At 43.2% G+C, this 25723-nt stretch overlaps 3 protein-coding genes across 11 annotated transcripts in view; all 3 read left to right on the top strand.

Moving 5' to 3' along the window:
* Positions 1-4505: 4505 nt before the first annotated feature.
* LOC308328875 (cyclin-dependent kinase 11B-like) lies at positions 4506-6551 on the top strand (the record flags this gene model as incomplete). Its single annotated transcript, XM_080782987.1, has 1 exon — positions 4506-6551. The coding sequence occupies one exon, from the start codon at positions 4506-4508 to the stop codon at positions 6549-6551; it is 2046 nt and encodes a 681-aa protein (XP_080639113.1).
* Positions 6552-10032: 3481 nt separating this feature from the next.
* On the top strand, positions 10033-11229 carry LOC308328874 (vacuole membrane protein 1-like; the record flags this gene model as incomplete). Its single annotated transcript, XM_080782986.1, has 1 exon — positions 10033-11229. One exon carries the CDS (start codon positions 10033-10035, stop codon positions 11227-11229), a length of 1197 nt encoding a protein of 398 aa, XP_080639112.1.
* A 5082-nt stretch (positions 11230-16311) lies between these two features.
* The window catches only part of tacc2 (transforming, acidic coiled-coil containing protein 2), a 75480-nt gene continuing 66068 nt past the window's right edge, over positions 16312-25723 (top strand). For 8 of the 9 annotated variants that reach the window (XM_080781461.1, XM_080781459.1, XM_080781458.1 and 5 more), the window contains exons 1-5: positions 16312-16449; positions 16671-16731; positions 20106-20201; positions 21956-22024; positions 24420-24494. In XM_080781461.1, coding sequence (XP_080637587.1) covers positions 20166-20201; positions 21956-22024; positions 24420-24494 — 180 coding nt within the window. In that variant the 5' untranslated portion in view covers positions 16312-16449; positions 16671-16731; positions 20106-20165. The remainder of the gene's footprint in view (positions 16450-16670; positions 16732-20105; positions 20202-21955; positions 22025-24419; positions 24495-25723) is intronic. The other variant, XM_080781454.1, reaches the window with a different exon arrangement.

Raw genomic sequence — 25723 nt, 5'->3', positions numbered from 1 at the left:
CACCAGCAAAAAATTATACAATTTAAAAATAAATCTACATTTAATTTGTGTACTCATCTCATTCAGTAGTGATTCAGTTGTGAAAACAGACACTTGGAAAAGTATTATGCTATTTATTGATTCATTGAAATTTGAATACTTTATGAACAGGCTTTGGGCCAAGCCCAAGTGGTCCTCTAATACGTAACACGTCACATCATGGAGACCCTTAGATCTCCATATATGGTTGTCAGTCCATCATAATGTCAGTCTGACATCATCAAACCCTCTACACTCAAGACACGCTATGGCCATGAACCCTGGCCATAGCGAATCTGACCGATTCCGGAATCGGTTAGAATCGGTATCGGCAGATATGACCCTGCAAATAATCGGAGATCAGATATCGGTCATAATTTCATAATCGCACAAAATATTCTATATGACTTGGGTCTGAGGGACAAAAGTTCATCAAATGGTGGTCCGTGACTCAAATGGCGAATAAATACCTAATGAAGAGAAATACCTATAAAGACCTTGATGTGAAAAGGTTTAAAACCACTGTGCTAGAACGACGAGCGTTGATGTGCATTAATGACTCAACTGATAAATTGTTCTAGATTTAAAAGGATTGACCCGAAGATGCTGAACTATCTCCTGGCTTTTGTCAATTGGACTACTCTGTCGCCAGAACTGAAGGACATACTACAGGGGCGACAGATATGCTATGGTACGTGGACACCAGATGGGCCTGTTGGTTTGTACAACACATTCACTTATGTGCTATATTCATTTAATCAATTGTTGCTCCATTATTTTTTTAGGGCGCAAGCCCCTCCTTTCCCCAGCTTTTTTTCAATAAAAGTAACGAAACTGTCAAACAGTTCATTGAAGACAAAAGTGAGGACTGAAAAGTGATGCAAATTGTGATTGGCCGGCGTGATTGGCTGTTGTATGATAACTAGAAATGCACTCTGCCATTGTTTCCTTTTCTTTGTTTTTTTGTGCATGTGAGAGAGTAGATCATCTCTCTCTCTCTCTCTCTCTCTCTCTCTCTCTCTATATATATATATATATATACATACGTACACTATTGGCCTTTCAACAGCATTTACAGTGACACTTATCGTGTGTGTGTGTGTGTGTGTGTGTGTGTGTGTGTGTGTGTGTGTGTGTGTGTGTGTGTGTGTGTGTGTGTGTGCGTGCGTGCGTGCGTGCGTGCGTGCGTGCGTGCGTGCGTGCGTGCGTGCGTGTGTGTGTGTGTGTGTGTGTGTGTAGAGGGCTTCCCCTCTCTGTTCCACCTGTGCAGGCTCAAGATCAGGGACACTGTGGGAAGTGATGTCCTTATGGGAACCAATGCAGTGGAGCATCTTCCTCTTCCTACAGTGCTCCATAACAACATCACATTCTCTGACATTTTACCACCTTAATCACAGTTACCTATTTCATTTTGTGTATCGTGTATCTAGTAAAATATCTCTACTTCTGCACCCGGATCTCCAGCGAGGGGCCCGGAATGAGTGCAGGACTCATATCAAAACGTCCTTTGGAAAGCACAAATGTATGGGGCACACAAATGGCAGGTGGTGTGATCAGTTACACCACATCGATCGCAACGCACCTGTCAATTTGTGTCCCTTACTTTGTGCCTTGTATGTAATGTACACATAGGCGTGGGGAGAGAGAGAGAGAGTGTGAGCGAGCGTGCCTCGTTGTTGTACATACTGAGAGAGGGGGAAGTAATTCTAATATGAAGTGCCATAACATAGTCGTTGTAACTACGTATCGGGGGGAGAAAGCTACTTGCCTACACCGAGTCTAGTATTGTTTGCTAAGAGAATCCTCTTTGGGGGGTTTGGAAGGGGAGAAAAAAACGTTTCTTGTACCTAATGTACCTATAGGTGTGGGGAGAGAGAGCGAGAGAAAACAAAGGAGAGAGAGAACGAGAGAGAGGAAGAGAGCGGGAAGAGGGTGTGTGTACCGAGCGTCGACCGCTGTGGATGGAACAGGAGCAACATTAAAAAGAACCGTTTCTGATCCTCGTTCTCACCCTCCAGGACTATATTTTTAGGTCCTAGAAGGATGAAGGAAATAGTCGACCGGCGAGAACAAAATGATTATTTGTTATTAAGAGACGTTCAGTGTTAAAATTTTAAGGAAATATAAATATATATAAGTGTGTGCCCGGACGTTCCTGGAACCTCTCTGGTTATGTCCATCTTACCTCAGGAGGTCAGGCGTCCGTGTTCATCAGGTCAGTGAGGAAGACAAGGGGAGGGGGGGGGGGGTATTTCTTCCTTTAGAAAGGGGGGCTTTGGTACTATGGCTCATGGGGTTCCAGGTCAGGGAGTCCTCTGATACGGGACTCGGTAAATCTATTGCTGTGTATTTGGAATACATGAAATGACAGATACCGTATCTCCATAAGTATGGGCATTAAAGGGACACACGCATACAAAGATACAGAGATCTCCATATAATGAGCATAAAAGGGACACAGACAGACAGACGGGTAAAATGAGTACTCAAACAAACAGTTTAAAATGAAATGGTAAAAAACAAACAATGTAATTACGTGGAAAGTTTGGCAGTTAAAAAATTTTATTGACCCACAGGAGTGTCTTAAGTAAGTCATTAGAGTCATGACTAGTCATTATTAGACGTAATTTCAAATGCCAGATGTTGGAGGGGATAGCGCCCCTCCAATATATGAAATGAATGAAAACTGTGTGTTTGTATATGTCCCGGGCATAACTCGGCCACCATCAGACCATTTGACCTCAAACTGTTTTCTTTTGTGTGTGATGAATGTGATGATTTGATTCGCTGAGCACGGAATATTATGATGTACAGTATATGATGTATACACAAGTGTGATTTTATTTTGTTATTTTCTAGTAACTAGCCCTGCTATTCTCCTTTCACATTAAAAGTATTGTATCTTTTACATGCATTACTGTACATTACTGGAGTAGAGAGCCAGTGTACCTAAGGGACACAGACAGACAGACGGGTACAATGGGTACTCAAACAGTATAAAATGAAATGGTAAAAATAAACAATGTAATGGAGAGAGGCAAGAAGTTTGGCAGTTAAAAAAATCACACTTGTGTAAAGTGAGGGGAGCCTCGCCTCTATTGACCCACAGGACGTTTACTGCTGTAAACAAACATTAAAAGTCATTAGAGTTAATTAGACGTAATTTAAAAAAATAAAAGTTTAGGAGGCTTCTCTGTAGGTTGGAAGGGTACTATATTCTGTATTTGAAATTAATATAGTGAGGTGTATGGTGGGTGTTCAGTGCATTTACTGTATACCGTACGTTACATTTCTGACAACTGGAGGAAATTCACCATGGAGGTGGGTGTTGCTCAGCAGTATGTTGTTGCCAATAAATCGGAAAGATTTTTTGTTTTTTATTATTTATTATATAATAAATAATATATGAAATGAATGAAAACTGTGTGTTTGTATGTCCCGGGCATAACTCGGCCACCATCAGACCATTTGACCTCAAACTGTTTTTTTTGTGTGTGATGAATGTGATGATTTGATTCGCTGAGCACGGAATATTATGATGTATATGATGGTAAAAGCACCCCTCACTGCACACAAGTGTGATTTTATTTTGTTCTTTTCTAGTAACTAGCCCTGCTATTCTCCTTTCACATTAAAAGTATTGCATCTTTTCAGTTGTAATTGTAACAGGTTATTTTTACAGTACCCATGTTGCAGTTCTTTGCTATATTTTACTTAGCCTATGTTTTATCCCGAATTCAACGAATTTGAAGTCGGTGTGGCGAACGGTTCTCGAGTTACGTGCATTACAGACGTACAGACAGAGACACACATATATATGGTGCATTTATTGCGAAGCAGTGAGCACTTACTATGAGACCTAGCAGATCATGTCTGTCTGTCTGTCTGTCTGTGTGTCCGTGTGTCACGCTTTTGTGCCCATATATGGAGCTGCTTTGGGGACTCCTTATATGGTTATGGCTGAGTCATGGTGACATGAGTGTGATGGCGTGGTCCAACTTGTGCCCATATATGGAGCTGCTTTGGGGACTCCTTATATGGTTATGGCTGAGTCATGGTGACATGAGTGTGATGGCGTGCTATAAATCTTTAAAAAACCCAAATATGTACGAGCTGCGTTCGCTTCCCGCGTTTGCGCGTCTTACTGGTATAGTTACAGTAAGTCTGAGTCACAGTGACATGCCTATATATGGACATATTGGGTTTGTATATTTACAGTAAGTCTGAGTCACAGTGACATGCCTATATATGGGCATATTGGGTTTGTATAGTTACAGTAAGTCTGAGTCACAGTGACATGCCTATATATGGACATATTGGGTTTGTATAGTTACAGTAAGTCTGAGTCACAGTGACATGCCTATATATGGACATATTGGGTTTATTGCAAACGCTTGGGTTTATTGCAAACGCTGTCATCACTGTGACATCAGCTGAGCTGATGTCACAGTGATGACAGCTGATGACACAGTGAGTGATGACAGCTGATGACATCAGCTGTGCTGATGTCACACCAAAAATGCAGAAGGGAACTCGAAGAGGAGATGGAGCCCAAGCGCCAGAAAGATTTTGCTTCGTGTCTTGTTCCACAGGCGGATGGTCGTGAAGGCAAGCGGGACACACTGGAGGAAGGAGAACTACAGGACCAGAAGATGGTAATAACGATCCGTAATTCCCTGGGCCCATACACACGGGAAGACTCCACAGAGGACAGAGGAAAAGAGAATGACTCACTAGCAATCAAGCCTCCCCAGCAAGTGGCGAGGAAAGTAAAATCAGACCACAGAAAGGAGGAGAAGAGAAAAGAGAAAAGACGGCATCGCAGTCACTCGGCAGAAGGAGCAGGAAAACACTTGCGGCCCAAAGACAAAGAGCGGGAGGACAAAGCCAGGCGAGACTGGGAGAGACAGAAGCGCAGGGAACAGGCCAGAGCGCACTCCCTCAGAGAGAGACAGAGAGAAGAGGGGTCTCTTTCAGGTCTCTTGACAGGATTGCAGTCTTCTCCGCGCTACAGGGAACGCCTGGAGCAGCTGGTGCGGCAGCGCGAGCGCGACCGCAAAGTCCGCGAGCAGCAGCAGCAGAAGGAGCAGAGAGACCTGAAGGAGCGGGAGTGGAGGGGGGACGAGCGGCGCAAAGTGCGTGAACCGCGCAGAGACGTGCCATTGAACCACCGTGGGGCGCTGCCTGAGGAATACGGAGACAAGGCCAAACAGAGCCACCGCAGCCGCAGTCCCAACCGAGCCCCTCGGGACAGACCGGAGCACAGCGAACCACGGAGAAGTGGAAGCGAGGTCTCCAAGGAGGACAGGCCCGACCCCACCCCCCACTCTCAGACCCACTCCCGCTCCCCGACCCCCGAAGAGAACTACATCCCCGACTCTCCATCCATCTCGCCCGGGGAGCTGAAGAAGGAGCTGCCCAAATATCTCCCCGCTCTACAGGGCTGGCGCAGTGTTGAGGAGTTCGAGTGTCCGAACCGTATAGAAGAGGGGACGCACGGTGTGGTGTACAGAGCCAAAAACAAAAAAACTGACGAGATTGTAGCCTTGAAGAGGCTGAAGATGGAGAAGGAGACCGTGAAATTTCACCAGCTCCGTGAAATCAGCACTATGCTGAAAGCACAGCACCCCAACATCGTCACATTCAGGGAAATCGTGGTTGGAAGCAATATGGACAAGATCTACATTGTTATGAACTATGTGGAGCATGACCTCAATAGTCTGATGGAGACCATGAAGCAGCCTTTCTTACCAGGTGAAGTGAAGACCCTCATGATTCAGCTGCTGAGAGGTGTCCGCCATCTCCACGACAACAGGATCCTCCACCGTGACCTGAAGACCTCCAACCTGCTGCTGAGTCACAAAGGCATACTCAAGATCGGAGACTTCGGTTTGGCCCGGGAATACGGATCTCCGCTGAAGCCCTACACGCGTTTGGTGGTGACGCTGTGGTACCGTTCTCCAGAACTGCTGCTGGGAGCCAAGGAGTACTCCACAGCTGTAGACATGTGGTCAGTGGGCTGCATATTTGGCGAGCTTCTCACCCAGAAACCACTTTTTCCTGGAAAATGCGAAATTGACCAAATTAACAAGATCTTTAAGGATTTGGGGTCGCCCAGTGAGAAGATTTGGCCGGGCTACAACGAGCTCCCCGCTGTGAAGAAGATGACTTTCACAGAGTACCCCTACAACAACCTGCGAAAGGGCTTCGGTGTGCTGCTCTCCGACCAAGGCTTTGACCTCATGAACAAGTTCCTCACCTATTGTCCCAGTAAGAGGATTCTGTCGGACGAGGCGCTGAAGCACGAGTACTTCCGCGAAACCCCGCTGCCCATCGACCCCTCCATGTTCCCCACCTGGCCGGCCAAGAGCGAGCAGCAGAGGGTGAAGAGAGGCACCAGTCCTCGCCTGCCCGAGGGAGGCCTGGGCTACAGTCAGCTGGGCGACGATGACCTCAAAGACAGAGGCTTCCATCTGACCAGCAGCAACCAGGGAGCTTCGGCCGTGGGCCCGGGCTTCATTCTCAAATTCTGAGGGGACCGCTCTGGCTGGATTGCTCAGTGGTCTGCATGGCTGTAGTATGCGGCGCCTTCATCCAAGAAGCACTTTTCAATATGCGAACCAGCCTAGATGGACAGTTAAGGAATCATGAGAGGTGAACTTCTGCTGGGAATTTGACTCATTCATTTCTGTTGAACATTGCCCTCATTCAGTTTTGTTGGAAGGCGAACTTGGTTCCTGTTAGGAGGAGGTTGGACTCATTCAGTTCTGTTTGGAACTTGGACACACTTGACACAGGGGTGAAAAATGGGTTACAAAATCGTGGGATAAAAAATATATTTTAAAAATAACTAGTACTGTACCTGCTTCAGCTAATATTTCCACGCAATGGTCATGACCATTCTCTGCTGCCAGATACAAGGCCGTCACAGCGATTTACACAGTGGTGCCAGGATTTCAACAATTCCACGGAAACCCTGAAGAGAGAGACAATTGGGATAATATCCAAGTGAGTAGATTTATCTGAATTGTAGCAATATATAGATTCCATTGAAGATAATAGTCTTCTCGTACAGATGATCAATTGTGTGGCGACACTATTCCGCTGGTCAGTTGTTCTCAACCAGTGGTCTGATGAACCACCAGTGGTCGTTGAGGAGGTTCCAGGTGGTCCCCAGCTAAATGATGGAGAGTTGGTAACCAAATGGAACCTCATACTGTAGATCTAACTCATTTCACGCTCTCAAGAGTAAAAATGTTAATTCTCTGCCAGCTATCTGTTAGTATTTATGATGTTTCCAGTGCCAGATGCAAATAAATTTCATTGTCTTGTACAATGACAATAAAGATATTCTGATTCTGATTCCTTGACTCCTTCAAAACCGCTCTCAAAGGGCACCTACGGATGGCTGCGATTCAAAACTGGCCCCGATAAATAAAGTCTCAGTCCCTCCCACCTCCTTCTCCCCTTACTATTATGTTTCTCCCTTTTTACTTCCTTACCGTTATATGATTGTATTTTTTTTATAGAAGTGTATATTTGTACGTCTCTAAATGTTCTGATGAATTGAAAATGGTGGACCCTGTTGTAAACACGTGTAATGTATTGACTTTTGTTTGAAATGGGGGGTCTGGGGGCCATGCATTAAAAAAATATAATTCCACAAAACTAGCACCATTTGAATTGTTGACCCTTTTCTACCATATAGGCAATTTTTGTTCAACTTTGACCCCTCTGTCACATGGAACATTTGTTGTGTCCAGTATCATTACACCAGCAGCAGCACAAAACCATAGTTCCATTTATATTTTATAACCAGTTATACGTGATCATATAGGCCTACCTCTGGATTACAAAAATATGTATAGAAAATCCATGGGCCTAGTGTATGAAATATAAAATTGTTGCAAAAACGTTAATGTTATTTTTGTATTGAGAAATGTGCATAATTAGGTAATGAATGGCCTATAAATGTTCACCATGACTGAGTAGTGTATGCAACTGTTTTCGGAAAGGTTGTTTTAGGTCATTGGAACTAAAAAACATCGCATGGCTGCACCTGGGACGTATCCTCAGTGATCCCAGGGTCATCAGGGTTTCGGTGACATAGGCCTTGCAACACTGTATAATTATGAGATCCTAAATATTCTTCAGTCTCTCGAACATCATACCCCTCACTCTGGTGACCCAGCCGGGGTGATCAAGTCCCGACTTACGTCCCAGTAGCTACCCTCGATCAGTCCCATTAGGGCAAGACCAGGGCCATACAAACCATTGGAACTACGTCCCACCAGGTCCACTCCTGCTCTCACCAGGTCCACGACCTGTGTGTTGCACCAGACTGCCAACACCAGTAGTGGTGGATTCTTGAGCTGCAATGGTTCAGCAGGCTTCACCTGAGCAATGGTGGTGCTGCAGCCTGCATGCTCCGCTTGCGGCTTGAATGGCCCTCCTAAAGGCCTCACCAAGGGTTTGTTGGGCTTCCTCCTCATGGAGGACACAGGCTGGGGCGCCAACCCATACTGCTCCCGGGTGCCGTCTACATTTCGGCTGTCACCCGTCTCTCCGGTGGTCACCAGCCTATTCCTGGTTGTCACGTAATCTATTCCTATGAGTCACTATAAATAGAATAACTAAAACTAAAAACATTGCATGGATGCACCTGGGACGTATCCTCAGTGATCTATCCCAAGGTCATCAGGGTTTCAGGTCATTAAATATGCTAATAGAGAATAAACCTTTCTATAGTTAATGTGTGCAACTTGTAGTCGAACTTGCATGACGGTAAGACATTATAGCCTCAAATCATCAATGAAAAAGGAGATTTTGACACAGAAATAGCCAACACTATCTGACACAATCAAAGAACACTCAGAATAAGAGAAGAAAACCACATACATGTTCTTGCTTTTTTATTGAACATAAACTATTAAGCTAGGCCAGTTTTAATGATTGTCAATGACTCAATTTGTGCATTAGAGAAAGCATGAGATGAATGTTGTTCCATGTAGGACCTAAAAGCAGTATTGTGCAAAAATAGTGAAAATAGCAGATCTACAAGCTCACAATGTGTGGCAATTGTGGCACGTGAGCTTGAAGATATTGTATAGGTTATCTTGAAAGCTTTTGGAAAAACTTGTGTTTCACCAATAATGACTGAGATGCCTAAAACAGGCATTGATACTAAATCTATAATTTTATTAAATGAACAATTATTAGTTTTTTGAGGGGCGCTAACCCCTCCTATGCCGAGCTTTGACAAAAGTGTGTAAACACAAACATTGAAGACACAAGTAGTATGTAAAGCACATAACATTGAAGACAAAAGTGAGGACGCAAAATGTGATTGGCCTGAATGAGATGATGTATGATGATAAGAGCGCCCGCTCACTTCACACGGTGTGATTTTCTTTATTAATAATTAATTTGTTCAATTAATAGACAATTATAATAATGGAAGTCAATAGGTCTTGGATTGTACAAATTTGGGATAGGGTTATTATGACATCATTGATAGGCTACTGAGCTCATAATTGTTTTACTAAAATTAGAATGGCCGTCTCACAAGCCAACCCGTAGCCTTCATGTATGGGCAAGAACCGCTATCTCCTGTTTCTGTAGCGTGAGCTGCCTTGATGTAGTAGTAAGTATCCAGCCATGACGTATACACACAAGTACACATCCTGACTGACGTCACATGTTGTCATCAGTGGCCTATATATAACATATCCCTTGCCATAATTGCTCGATCATCAAGCCACCGTCCTTGACAGTGATCTTACTGATGAGCGCCGTTCCTGTCTGGTCATTTTGTCAGGGTTAGGCTTCCACTACCTGTGTGAGAGTCTGATTTGGATCCTCTCAACTCCCTCTGTGGCTTATTAACGGTCATTTATCAAAGCATTTTAATTAAATTGGGGCTTTCATTAAAATATTTTAATTAGATCGGGTGGAGGACAATTTGTCACGTATACTGAAGACTGTCAAACCTGACCCCACTACATCGTGATTGACATGGCAGCCAATGGAGCAAAGGGCAAATCCAGAGATGCTGCAGCCAGAAGGAGGAGACAGAAAGACAAGGAGGAGCGCTTGTCTCTGGTTTTGTATAGGAGGCCGTTCGACACACTACACTATTTCCTCCTAGAGACCGTCACCAACCTAAAGGAGTGGATGTCAAAATTGAGGCAAAGACGTGGCACGGCGTTGTTGTTCTTGGGGGTGTGTTCCGTCGTCTCCATCGCCTTCCACACCGCCTATTACACTGAAGGAGCTCACCAGACACATGTCCATTACCTGGCAAAGAGGTTTCACTGGAGCGTCTATTGGTTAATCCTTGGCATCATGTCGTCGTGCGGCCTTGGCACTGGCGTGCACACCTTCCTGCTCTATCTGTGTCCTCACATAATAAGCGTGACCCTGGCGGCTTACGAGTGTGGCTCCACGGACTTCCCCGAGCCTCCGTACCCAGAACATGTCATCTGTCCCCAGGTCGTAGGGACGGAGGGCATGTCGGTCTGGTCCATCATGTCCAAGGTGCGTCTGGAGGCCTGCATGTGGGGCATTGGCACCGCCATCGGGGAGCTGCCTCCGTACTTCATGGCCAGGGCGGCTCGCCTCTCGGGAACCGATCCAGAGGACGAGGACTATGAGGAGTTCGAGGACATGCTCGAACAGGATTCCGCCCGGGGCTGTGTCCCCAGAGCGAAGCTGTGGGTCAAAGATATGGTGCAGAGACTGGGGTTCTTTGGGATCCTGGCTTTTGCGTCAATCCCCAACCCTTTCTTTGACCTGGCCGGGATGACCTGTGGTCATTACATGGTCCCCTTCTGGACCTTCTTTGGAGCCACGCTGATTGGCAAGGTCTGTGTCAAGATGCACATACAGAAGCTTTTTGTCATCATGGTCTTCAGCACGCACATAGTGGAGCAGCTTCTGTCACTCATAGGGTCCGTGCCCGGGATGGGACCATCCCTCCAGAAGCCCCTCCGGCAGTACCTGGAGGCACAGAGGAAGAAGCTGCGTAATGAGGGAGGCACAGAGGCCCTGAACGGGAACTGGCTTCAGTGGGTGTTTGGGTGGGTGCTGCTGGCCACCATCGTCCTCATCGTGTGCTCCATCATTAACTCCATGGCCCAGACCTATGCCAAGCGACTTCAACAGCAGAAGCAGTTGAAGGAGAAGAAGAAAACCAAAACTAAAACCAAGTGATGACAATTGGTATAAGATGCTAAGCGGTCTATCCCAGCCACTGCCAGTGGTTCTCAAAGAGGAGTCATTGGGCGCGTGGGATTCATTGCTTAAGCTCTTTTATATAATATGACTATGTGGACCATCGGTGCCATTATGAACGTAACATAATGGAACCACTTTAAACTAGATTTTCAGGCTGCACAGACACCTGAGGTTTAGTTTTATACTCACACAATGTGTTGCGATGTGATGAGCTTTCAGATAAAAAATAAATAAATAAATAAAAAGACACATCTTAACAAATCTTCTCTTACCGCCTAAAAGATACTCAAATGCAAATACTGCATCCAAATACTTTCAATTTAGGGGTCCTTGACATGAATTGTTTAAGAGGCACCAACCAACTAACTAACTTGACTGTTCTTGTCCCTGCTGAGAAGCCAGCCATCAGCAAACCAGGCCTATACTCAACCTCCTCCGTTCCACCTCCAAACCACACCGGGTTATACATGCACATTATATTTCTATTCAAATGAAATGATAAAAGTGAAGATATATTTAAAAAAAAAATAGAAAAAAGATATAATGATTTCTATTCGAATGATAGAACTGAACTAAACTTGGAAAAAAAGAAAAGAAAGATATCATTATTAATTATTTCTATTTCAATGATAGAATAGAATAGAACTTGGAAAAAACAAAATAAATATATAATTTATTCTAGTGTATCAGTATACTGATTATTACTGCCTATTGGCTATGTGGAGGAGAAAATTATATTTAAATTAAAATGACATCCTATCTCTATTACGAATATGAACATGACATTGCTGTCAATGTAGCCTATAGCCTATACATTCAAAGATACATACTGGTATATAGGCTCTTTCTTCCTTATTTTTCTTTTTTTCCTTTTTTTCTCACGCATGGTGGGCGCGGCCAGAGGCAGAGGAGGGGATAGGGCTATTTTTAGCGGTCCTTAATTGTCAATTGGCATGGCAGGTTTGGGAACCTCTGGCCTGATTTGAATAGATTATAGACCATGTGCGTTCATTTTCAGACAGAACTCTAGGCTACTACATGGGTCAAAGTAAGAGGTAGACTGTTGTTTCTTAGGCTAATTGTATAAGCAGTGCTTTCCCATTCCCTGTGTTCTCCTCCGCTCAGTATAGCACATCTTGGGAGAGAGATCATAGCTATATCTCCTTCTTGACTTTAATTTGGTGTGTTGTTAAAATAAATATATAATATCTTATCTTATATAACCGAGCTTAAACAGTCATATCAGACATTTCCAGGGCAATGCAGCAGAGAGAGAGAGAGAGAGAGAGAGAGAGAGAGCGTGTCTTATAGGTCGCCACTCAGTCAGGCAGCACATCATCAGTGACTCACTCAATATAACCACACAGAGAGCGAAAGACCCAGGCCCAGCACAGCAGCAGCAGCAGCAACGCCGGCTTGCAGCAGCATCGACGGCGATGCCTCGTCTCGCTGCAGCCGCCGGCAACGATGCAGTTCTGCAGAAAGGTGCTCTGCCAGCCCTGTAGCGCCAGAGTCACGTCGCCGGAGGAGGACATGGAATATAAAATGGGGAGCTGCATTGGAATTGCACGCAGCCAGGTAACACAGCGCACGGGAAAGACAGCATGCCGAGTGGAGTACGTGCAAGCTTGTACACTGTGGAGTGTAGTTGCCTATAGTTGTCTCCGAGTCCGGGCATGTTAATACAAATGATACCATTTGGTTCCATATTTGTGCCATCACAGTAGGAATCTGAGATGCATGAGGATCTCATGTGCGTGCAAGGCGGAATCAGTGCATGTCACTGACTGAATAGGACTATGATGACATACTGTATAGCCTATATAGATAGGCCTACTGACTGTACATTGATTTTGCCGAGTGCAATGCCGAATGCCCATATTACAGGCAGCCATACAATGCGCACACATGATCAGCTGTAGACTGTAGTAGGCTACAGTCAGTGTCGGAGGAGGCGTGACGTCAGTCGTCAGCAGAGACAGAGTAATTATGTTATAGATTGTGTGTGTGTGTGTGTGTGTGTGTGTGTGTGTGTGTGTGTGTGTGTGTGTGTGTGTGTGTGTGTGTTGTGCGTGCGTGTGTGCGTGTGTGTCCAAAAATCCAAAAATCTCTTTTATCAATTATTTTGGTTTTCAACCATAACTTTGGCCTATACGTATCTAATTTTTGAGTTTGTGCAAACAGACCACTAGGGGGCGCACCCAACGCGTTTGCACAGCTTTTTGAAAACCCATACCTATAACAGCTAACATCATGCCAAAATTCAAAAACTAGTCACCAAAAGCCAAATCTTTACAAGTGCGCCCCCAGCTAGATGACTTCTTCTCTGTGTGTGTGTGTGTGTGTGTGTGTGTGTGTGTGTGTGTGTGTGTGTGTGTGTGTGTGTGTGTGTGTGTGTGTGTGGTCCATGTGGAGACAACAGGATCTGTCCAGGTGACAGATCCTGTCACCTGGACCCTTTTATAACAATAAACTCTGATACTGTACAAATTCGTTATGGGTCCATTTGGTTGTATTTGTAATTTTGTACACTCTCAGGCATAGGCGATTTCACAAAAGAACAAATAAAAATAAAAGACAAAAGTTAAATATATATATTTTTGTCAATTGTAACTTTATACTCATTTATATTTTTAATTTCATTCATGCTTTGTAAAGAGCAGTTTTGCAATGATTGGCATTGATATGACGTGCACATGCTGATTGGATATAGTATGGTCCACAATGAGTAAATAAGTCATAGCCTATATTGTCTAGAAAAATACGTATACTTGTCTTGCATATTTAGTTGTATAGATTCCATAACTTAGCCATTGAGTTCTCACAGATGTGAACCCAGATATTGTATAGGCTATTATTATACCAGCCAAATATCGCCTGTGCTCTCAGGTATAGCCCATTCTCCAAACCATGTCTTCATGTCTTTAAGTATGTAAATTGTCTTGTTCTTTGTGTTATGTCAAATGTGTGTATATGTTCTGCATACTTGGCTGCTGGGTCGCAAGACAAATTTCAGTGTGAACTGACAATAAAGTACTATATCACTATATCATATCATCATATATCGCATCTCACGCACAGCTGTCGGTTGTAGTGTTGTTGACATTGGCTTGGTATAAAGAACATCTCTCATATGTGTCAAAATCGCGGCGGTCCCCTATAGTCTGCGTGGGGGTCCGCGGTAGTCTGTATGGGGGTCCGCGGGTACAGCGGGGGTCATACATAATTAATTATACAACAACAAATGCACTTGCTCAAAAACTGAAAGCTGCATGATAAGCCCAATTTACACAAAGAAAGGCGTAAAATCATTGTTTTGCTCATTTAATTATCTCCCAAGCTTTCTTTAGCTTGATGTTTTGTTTTTTATGCAACTCATTGTATAAATGTCAATAGAATAATGTTTATTTTATGTTTCATTATTCTTTATCATTTTTTATCATGCTAAATGTTTTGGTTTGTATACAGCAGGGGTGCCCACACTTTTTTTTACTTGAGAGCTATACTTGCTAAATGACCAGCAGAACAAGATCTACCCACCAAATTATCCCATTGCTGAAAATAGTTACCTACCTGTGGGGGCTTTGTAGTGTGTGAGAATGAGTGAGTGAGTGAGTGAGTGAGTGAGTGAGTGCATGTCAAAAATTGGTGTCCTCAAGTTTTTATGCTTAGAGTTGGGTTTAACATTAGACATCTATCCATTAGGGCTTAGGTTAGATCATTTATAGTGTGTGTGTGCGTGAGTGTGTGCATGCATGCATTATTTGCATTATGCACCCTCTTTGAATATGCCACTCACTTTGGATAAAGATTTGAATAACGTATACGGTTTGCAAGACTGGAATGCTGTGTTATTCTGAATGGTGCAGACAACACAACACCCATGTAATGGAATATTCATATATTTGCATAGTTTCAATTTCAGCACGTGGCGTTCGTAATTTTTGTCAAAAACAAAGTATTGCATTGTGGGTTTGAGCCTTGAGGCAGGCCCTTTTTGATGTAAATCAATCAAGTCACCTTAATTCAAGTGGCATATGCCAAAAATAGTTAAATTTCATTTAAATTATTTATATTTTAGGCCAGGGGCATGTCATGTGGTCTACCTGCACAGCCATTGTGATCTACTGGAAGATCACAATCTACCTTTTGGGCACCCCTGATATACAGTATAGTACTGTATCTAACTTCTCAGACACATCAAACAAGATTTGCTTAACCCAAATAACTGTCTGCAGTATTTTCTTTTAGAATTATATTGTATGCCCCAATTCCTATAAAATAAATCTTGCATACACCTAGTTAGTTACGTCCCAATCAAAATATGTTTATGCTACTTTGTTCGCTAGCATTCGTAGTAGTCTATTCCACAAAACGACCAAGCTACCTTTGAATCGTATTGCACACGGACGCGCTCACATCCCATGTCTCAAACTTTTGCCAATATAGGGCCAAATGTATGGATTTTTAATTTTTTATTTATTTATGGAGAAAATATCTTACTGCCCTATTATGGACCAAAATTCTCTATTCATATTCCGTTTTGAGCCCATATCCCTGTCACATAAGCCATAACAGGACAGACCCATGTGTGATATACTAGCAGATCTCAGATCAATTGTTTCGATTTTTGCTATTATGCCACATAGAGCTCTGCCTGTGAATTCAGCCAATACACGCGTGTGTGTGTGTGTGTGTGTGTGTGTGTTTGTGTGTGTGTGTGTGTAGTTGTGTACGTGCGTGTGTTGCAGTGCACCCTGTTGCTTCACCAACCCAGTTTACAGGCAGGGACTGCCAGCCACCCCACTCTCTTGCCCTTTGTTTACAGCGTTGTGAACTCTGTCCAGTCCAGCTGACTGCCAGGCATACCAAGTCTGTCACAACAAGCCCCCGCCCATGCAGCCCACCCCCCCCTCCCCCCGAACACCAACGGTCATGGCTTACCCGGCTCCGGTTCTGTCCCCACCTCCTGTCCCATCTCATGTCCACCTCGCCACCTATCACCTCTTTCAACCCACTGCCCTACTCGGCAGCCGGGGCAAATATAGAAACAGAGGACGGGACTCCTTAGAGGAGGCAAGACACACACATTGGCCTTGGATATACTATTGGGAAAACACTGGCGACAGCGCTGTCAAAAGCTTTAGGAGAACCCGTGGGTTGAACTAATCTACGTGTATTCCTTGTTTGATTTTGGTGAGTACGGTAGTTCATTAATTGCAGCAATAGCGTTAGTAGTATAGTTTTCTTTCAGTAGGCCTAGGCATTCAAAATAAGTTTTGTTGTTACTTGGGGAAAGTGAGAATTTGAAGATTCCTGGAAAGATTATTATTTAATATTCTTTAAGGCAGCTTTGCTAAACATGTATCTGTTTTAAACATTTCTTCCACCTCTTCCATTTATCGGTCAATTAATAGGTCAAGTAAATGATGCAGAGTCATCCTCTCCTGCTGGCTACCAGTCAATGACATTGTCTCCGTGAGTATATTTTAAATGGCTCAGGCTGGTGTGCACTGTTATCAGTATGATACCAGTTAATGGGGCATGAAACCCTAGGCTGGTTTTATTGTTAGATTTAAGTGTGCCAATGTGCAAACAATGACAATACTGTTGACTTCAATGCTTGCACTTTGGCACACCTGAATCCAACACACATTATTCACTTCATTAAACTGCAGCAGTGTTGCTTACATCACAGCGTACTGTAAGGTCAAACTAACATTATTTTACCCATCTGCAGTTATTAACCTATACAGATGAATATACTACAACATTATTTATGCACATGCACGCTTAGTTTGATCTGTCATAGAATGAAATGTAGGCATAAGTTTGACAGTTGTCGCAGAGTGAGGCACTGAAGTCACACTGCACATAATCCTGAGTGTTGATTTAAGTCAGAGTTGAACCACTTAATCCCTAGGAATCCTATGTATGAGCTCAGGCTCATATGGTTAATCATCACGCAGCAGTGTGCAGTTAATTGTTCAGACCAAATCTGACTGTCCACACTGTTCATTGCAAGTGATCAAGATTGCATTTGTGCATTATTATACGTTATTCAGAGTCAGACAGCACCCAGAATTGCAGTTCAACAAGCAAGCTCTCAACGCATGGCAATGCGACGTGTTGTGACCATAGAGTTACAAGGTATAGTTGCGACTGACCTTGTATATCTGCTACTTTTGGCAAGCACCTATGAATGTGGTTCAAATCTGATTAAGACATCATTTCCCATGTCATTTCTTTGCTGTTCAGACCAAAGATTGAATGTGGGCTGCAAGTGTGTACGTGGCCTTTGTGGCTGGTTTAGGGGTCAGCTGCAGGGCATTAGACGCTAGTCTCAAACAAGGGCTGGGGCAGTGGGGCTGGAGCTCATTCGTACGCAAGAGCTTAAGAGGCCAGGTGCTGAGTGATGGCAAGAACAGTGATGAGCCTGGCAACAACCTCTCATCATGTGTTTCGCTGGACAAACGTCAGGAAACATTGCAGCAACATTGCACTCACACACACACACACACACACACACACACACACACACACACACACACACACACACACACACACACACACACACACACACTTGCTTGCTTGCTTAAACAGGCTGAAATTACACCTCATTCACGAAAATAGCTTTGGGGGCTGGCGTTGCAGGAAGGGGGTCTTCCTAGACCAGAGGATGTGAGAAATGTCCTTTTCCCACAGTGAAATGATCATGTTTATCTAACACTGAGAATCATACAAATACATACAAATAGTTCCATTTGTACGCTCTGAGTTACACATGAATTTCACTGTGTCCTCAGTATTTTCAAGTGGAAGTGACCATCACAGCTCAAACTATGACTTGCATACCCCATATGTTATTCGTGTTGGTCATTATTATGGCACATTTGTGTTTTCCTGAAACGAAGTACCATATATCATATTCCACAAATGATGCAGGACAGTGGACTGGAATAAAGTGTGGCAGCTGATGACAGGGCAGAGATCTATTTATATAGTCTTTAGTATCCAGGTCAGTGCTCGTGGTTATATGTAAACACACCCCACACACACACATACAGTCGTCCCACATGGAAAGCACAAGAAGGCTCTCTGCAAGAGATCGGTTCGGCTAGATCATTTTTTTAAACATTTTATATACAAACATATTCATAGTACAATTATTCATATATTCCCCCTGCACACAAATGGCAGTACATATATTGAAATAACATCTTTAAATAAATAACAATTATCAATAGTATATGTCCAAAAATCCAAAAATTAGAAAATGGAGCAGTTGAAAAAAAATACACATGTATATCCTTATATATACAAATAAGCACTACATACAATTAAACAAACTTGCATAAATACACAATGTCCACTTTACAGTTCCTTACCCTTAACTAACCCGACAGCTAACGACTCAACCTATAATTCATCTAAAGCTTCTTCAACCATGTTTAATGACTGTATGGATATACATTTATGTTAGAGAGATCGATGATTATAAGCCATGTACATATAGGTTTGGTGAGAGAGGCTATATCGTATTTGACTGACATGCTTTTTGTTTGTATTTCCCCTACAGTATCTTCAGTCTGTGGTTAGACATAATTTCAGATGATTCTTCAGTTTTTTACTGAGGGGAGCATGGCCAGAAATAGCAGATCTACAAGCTCACAGCATGTCTCAACTCAACACACTGTGAGCTTGTAGATTGGCTATTCAGTTGTAACTCAAGTTGTTAATTACAATATTGCAGATTAGATGGCAAAGGTGTATTTTCAAGTCAGGTTTGTATTTTCAGTTGAATGTAACTTAATTCCAGTTGAACATTTTATTTGAATACAGTACCCCAATTGAGCATATCAAAATGGAGATCAAATAAAATCAAATAGACTTGGGCTCTGACACAAGACATCTGCACTGGGGTCTCTCCAAACCAATAGGTTAAATGTACATTATCACCATTATCAAACCATCAAGCCTTTTGAGCATTGCTAAAGGTTATTGTGAGGCCAGAGAGGATTGTTTCACATTTTTCGGTTGAAAATCTGTTCCTTTCGAGAGTGACATGGTCATGTACAACAAAGTACTTAGATACTTGATTTTGATGGCATCCTGACAAACTGCAGGACGTCCTGTTACCAGATTGACACAGCTGGTCCACACAGTAAAGTCCGACTCCTTAGTATGAAATGGAACCTCGCAGGTCCACTTGGTTTCATTTATGCACTATTCCCTAAGGATTCTATTGTATACAGACAGACAGACGCCACAATTTGTTATCGAGATCACAGACTGAGTCACTGTGTCAGTCCCTAACGTATTTGGAATATATTCCGGCTCTTATTTTCAGAATAATCTGGCCCTGTCTCAGGGGTCTGTGCCTTTGGGATGATGTCACTTTGACCAGAGGAAGTCAGGTGATGGAGTTAGCTCATCAGTGCTGAATTTACCCAGCAGGTGTTGAATTCATCCAATGTCTCCTTATAGTGCCAACTCTCGTGTGTCCTGACTGCCATGTGCACAGTCATAAGAGATGATAATATGTAAGATGTGATGCTAGGAAACGTTGTTATCGCACTGAATTTGTGCCTGCATAAGGAGAGGGAAACCCTGTGACTTTGGTCTGAGAGAGAGGGTTACATCAGAGGGCATGCACGCAGTCACACATGCACACACGCACGCACACACACACACTACCCCCACTACCCCCACTACCTCTTTCTCTGGCCCCCATACCAAAGATCTTTAATCCTGTGGAGTATGAACGTTATATGTGTGACAGACTACAGAGCTCCCTTTGCACCCTGTGTGGGAGAGCTGTGTTGTGTGATGAAGGACCATTCATGTGCTAGTATCTTTCAGCCCGCTGATGTGAGAGGTTGTTGGTTTGAAGCCCAGCAGCTCACAGAGCCATGGGGAATGAGATCAGCAGCACCACAGAGGGATCGGTAAGACCAAACCAAAACCGCCTGGCATTAGACTGTAGATGGCAGCTGCTCTCCGCTCCTCTTGCTGATACACTGTGAACTACAGCAGGACTTTATACTTGGTTGCGGTGTTGTGCAATGGTGGATATAGTAACTAAGTTAATTTACTCAAGTACTATACTTTTTTTGTCATTTAATTTTCTGAAGTATTTCCGATTTTACACATTTTGTCTTCTGCTCCCGCCACTATACATCTCCAAGGCAAATATTGTACTTTTACTTGAAAACTAGTTACTTTAATTGTAGATTTTGATTATTATTACAAAACATACATTGACCCCATATTCTTTGGCTATTTGAATATAGCCGACCTACAAGCTCACAATGCGTCGCTTTGTGATGCGTTGTGAGCTTGTAGATCTGCTATTTCCAATGGATTTTTTTTTATTGATACTTTTTTTTTAAAAGTCAAACAATAAGTCAGTACTTCTTCCATCACTACGCACAACCAAGCGTAAACTAGGTTTAACAAACGCTAACATTTCATCTCATGATTACTAACATTCTGCAGGCTTCAATGATAGCTTTGGTATGTTATGGAGGGGCTGTGAGGTTTGGTACCCGCTTTCAACAGATCGTGTCCGTCTAAAAATCTTCAGATAACAAATGCTGAGCCCTTGCACAGTGAATGTGTTCAATGCTTACTTACATACTTATGTGTGGTGACTAATACATCATTTTGAAACAAACAAAAGTAGTACACACTCAGGTTTCTCAGAAACAGAGTGCAAACTACTTTTGTTTATTTAAAACCTTCACAAGCCAGTGTGTTGTTCTGGTGTTGAGATTGTGTTGAGATTGAGATTATGTCGAGAGTGTTGTTGAGATTGTTCATGGCAGTGGTTCCCAAACAGTGTGCTGAGGCCCTTAATATTAGTAGTCCAATAGTCACTTTCAATTTCAACCTGATATTATATGTACATTTCTTTATGATTTTGACCAATAACTGTTCTAATAGCTATGCTACAACGTACTGCAATGTTAGGCATTGTGAGCTATACTCTGTGAGCTATACAACTTTTGAATATTTGTGATGAAATACAAAGTGAAAAGTGAAAATGTAAGTGGTTAAAGTATTTTTTTTGGCATCAGTATATCTAAATAAACATTTATAGTGAGATACGAGTACTATTTGCTATTTTGCATGTATATAATAATATGGCCGTACTTTGAGATTTTGACTCGCCCTTTGGTGTGGCATGGGAACAATGACATTTGAAAACCACTGGTGTATGCGGCTTTCAAGATCATTAATAGTCATTCATGATTAAGGGAATTGCTACTTGCAGGGCATCGCTATTGCTGGAATCAAAAAAGTCACGGGTTCCATACATTCATACAGCATTTATTTTATGTCTTTGCAAGAGAGCTGTTGTGAAGGTATACTTCATGCATGTCCTGCATTGAACATGTCATGAGCTTGATCACATTTCTAATGTTTGTTGTGATAATGCTTAATGTGCTATTATTGCTGTATCATGGGCCCATAGAGGGATTTCTTACATCTAATTTGTGGAATTTGGCATTACCTTAATAGGATTACAAAAAGTTTCCCCCTCATGATGTATAGGGCTTGCAGAGCATGCGTATGGCGTCATGGTGTCTGCTGGAAGGAGTTAAGCTTTAGTGGTTCGTTTTGAGCGTGGTAGAGCATGCGGGCTGCTCCTTTACGTTGTTGATTCACTATTACAGAGCTCTGCTATTCCCATTTTCAGCCAGAAGATGGCACTCCGGAGAATGTGGTTCTGTTGCCACCCGAGGAAAGTCAGAATGAAGTACAGGAGGTACTCTCTGAATGTGTGTGTGTGTGTCTGTGTGTGTGTGTGTGTGTGCGTGCGTGCGCGTGTGTGTGTGTGATTATGATGAACAGCTCAAACTTCAATATCCCAAACAGATTTTCATTTAGACTGCATCATCCCAGTGAGATTTATTTATTACCACACAGCCATTTCAACACAGAAACAAACAGATATGAACGTGCACAGCAGCATACACATAAAGACAATAATTACGGGAAACACATTTCCGATTGTGATTCAACCTTATTGTCACAGTGGACTTCTCTGTTGTAGCCTACATTGAAGCTCTCAGTCACATTATTTGCAGTTTTAAAAAAGGGGTCAAGAATAGTGACACACAGAAACAAGGGAAATAGGTATATATATGTAAAATATATCCTATTTGAGAATATATACACAAGGGAACTTGCTTGTTAAAGGTAAGTTACAGCCTAAAGGTTAAAGGTAGTATACTATGTTTAACTTAAAGGTATACTTGTTTTGTGCTACAATGGCAAATGGCAGAGTGAACCTGAAGTCAACTCTCCTACAGTATGTATCTCTGCCGTCCTTGGGGGGCAGTGATGTGAGTAATCATTGAGGGGGTGATCAGTGTGGTAACAAGACAACTCACCCCGTTTCTGTTTTCCTCCCAGAATTTTCCCCAGTGAGGGGTGGGAGAGGCTGGACAACAGTCGGCTGGACTTTGAATATCTCTAACTATAAACTTTCATGACAGCAGACAGCCTAAGTACAAATATAATTTATGAAAAGCTAATACAGTGAAGTCAGTTCACAGAAGTTGTTGTAGGATATGTGGGGATTATCTGACGAGGTACCATTTGAGTGGGCAAAACCTTACATATACTAAATAATACTAAATAGTTTATAGGGTCAATATAAGTAAAATAATATAGCCTTTCCACAGGAGTATCTTTTTATATTTTTCCAAAAAGAATACAAGGTTTGTTTCTGTTGGTGATGGTTGACATGGTGAGTAATGATGATGGCTATGTAGGCTACTGTTGCTGTTGCTGCTTCAGTCACTAGACTAGATAGATAGATGCATGCATGCTGTGTGTGTGTTCATGAGAGAGACAGTGTGGTGTGGTGAATTCAATGTGCATGTCTGGGGGACGTGTGTGTGTGTGTGTGTGTGTGTGTGTGTGTGTGTGTGTGTGTGTGTGTGTGTGTGTGCGCGCGCGCCTCCACAGGGTGTAAATCGATCCTCTCTTGGGGGGGTCACTGCAGTGTGCGACCCTTTGCCTAATTCCCAGCATTCACCTGCAGAGGGACCAGTCTGTGTGAAACAAACACACACACACACACACACACACACACACACACACACACGAAGAAAGAAAGAAAGAAAGAAAGAAAGAAAGAAAGAAAGAAAGAAAGAAAGAAAGAAATACAGTGGAGGGGATGGGAGGGGCTGGTTATCAGGAGGGAAGAAAAGAGCAAAGGGAGGCAAAGAGGAGGGGCGGTCAAGCAGCATCGACTGTTTTACGGTAGAGAGGGTGGAGCCTCATTCATTCAGTCAGACGCCGAGTCATTCAGTCAACAATGCGTTCACGGTCAACTCAGAACACATAGCCCGGCGGCCACGCCAGTGACGCCACCCCCGGTAACCGTTAGTTTAGTATTTGGTGTTACTACCGTACGCCCGTACCCCTGTCCCGCACGTCCACAGCACACCAGCAGCCCCCCGGGGAGAAGAAGAACGCTCATGGAAATTTAACAGGGGAGCGGAGCGGGCGGTAGCCTAGAGGAGGAGGAAGGGGGGAGAGAGAGAGAGAACTAGAAGGGAGAGAGAGGGAGAGAGTCGGCGTCAGCACAGCACGTGTTCCAGCATGTTTGTGTCGCCGTCGGCAGCCCTCATCATCACAACACAACACACAGCCCTGCAGAGTGAGTGAGCATTGAGCAAGGTGGAGTAATTGGCAGAGGAACGAACTGCACTGCACTGTAGAGTCACCTTCAGGCTTCAGGGCTGCTTGGGTGAGTCACTATTGTGTAGGCTAGATCGAATACATGTTGCAGGGTGGTGTGTGTGTGTGTGTGTGTGTGTGTGTGTGTGTTCACACTTGTGAAAGAGAGAGCGCGTGTTGAATCCAATGTTTATGTTAGTGTGGATGTGTGACTGTGACTAAATGTAAAGGGACTTCGTTCCTACTCCAGCATGGTTATGCATAGCTATGTAAACATGCATAGCTATATAAACATGTAACTAAAGTCAGGGGTATTCAACTAGATTTAGGCAGGGGGCCACAATTGTAACATTATTTAAAGTCGTGGGCCACCCGGCCACAAGACAACAACAGAGATAGCCAAACGTGTGACATGGCCATATTTTACATTTTAAAACTTTTTTCTTTCTCTTTTTTGGAATAATGGATAGTGTTCCACGGCCCCAAGAAAACTCCCCAGGGGCCGCATTTGGCCCGGCGAGGCCTGCCGGTCGAATATCACAGCTGTAAGTATTAATACTTATTTTAGTACATGGTCTCCAACTGTGCAGTGGGACTTTCTTTACATTAGTTGTATGATCACTCACTGTTGGAACCGCAGCTTGCCTGCTGTGTTTGTGCTGAAAGCATGATATTGTGTTGTTACTGGTTAATTAGTAACAGACGACTCTTTCCACAAGGGTGAGGTGCTTTTCCACCTGTACAGTGCTTTCAAAGGGCTAGTGTAGACGGCCATTATGTTTGGCTAAATACTAGCCATTAACTTCATGCTTGGTCCACCTGGACCCTTGCTTTGTCATTGTACAGTGTTCTAAACTTCCTTTAATTAAACAGAACAGGTCATGTTAGTGTGTTTGTATAGCACTGTGCCATGCTATTTGTTGTCTGGCATGTAATGCTGGGGTTATTACGGTCTACTCTTAGTAGACATAGTGACTTTAGTTTGGTTACTCTACTGTATGCAGAAAGTTAATTCATGTGAACACATGGTCTATCTATGTGAACACACTGGTCTAATTTTGCACTCTATAATGGTTCTTAAAACACAAGATGCTGTGTCAAGGGCATGATTAAGAATATTTAATGCATTATAGACACACAAGACAAACGGGTTTTGCACAATCTCCTATCTAGAAATACTTGACTTACTTACTGTGTGTGTTCAGGCATGCTTGACATAAGCAATGTAAATATCACTTTCAAGTCGTTCTATCTCAATATAGGGTTCTAGCTATAGTGCTTGTTATTTGTGTGTGGCTGGAGAGGCAACATACTTAGTAGCCAGGATTGTTCAGCTTTCTCACAGCTTTCCACTGGTGAGAGTAAGAGTATCAGAAATGGAGCTATGGTCATCATCATGTTTTATGTCTGCACATGAGCATGTAACAAATGTCGTAAATGGAGCCTTTGTGAAATGTAAACGTGATGGGCAAAATGAGGTCATGGCTTCTGGCTTGGTTCTTTCTTTGTATTGTGGGAAGTTGGGAACACAGTTCAACACACCGGTGAGGTTGATCTGGCTTGTAGCGCACACACACACACACACACACACACACACACACACACACACACACACACACACACACACACACACACACACACACACACACACACACACGCACACACACGGATCCACTTGTTGTGAACCCATCTCCAATTACCAACACCAGTAACGGTAAGTATATTCAAGGAAAGAAAGTTGACCAGGCAGTCAGAGGAGAGCTCTCACCTTTAG

Source organism: Protomyctophum bolini (genome assembly GCF_963924005.1).
Source record: "Protomyctophum bolini genome assembly, chromosome: 14".
Lineage (NCBI taxonomy): Eukaryota > Metazoa > Chordata > Actinopteri > Myctophiformes > Myctophidae > Protomyctophum > Protomyctophum bolini.
Note: the sequence above shows the minus strand (reverse complement) of the source record. Positions and strands in the feature narration are given on the sequence as shown.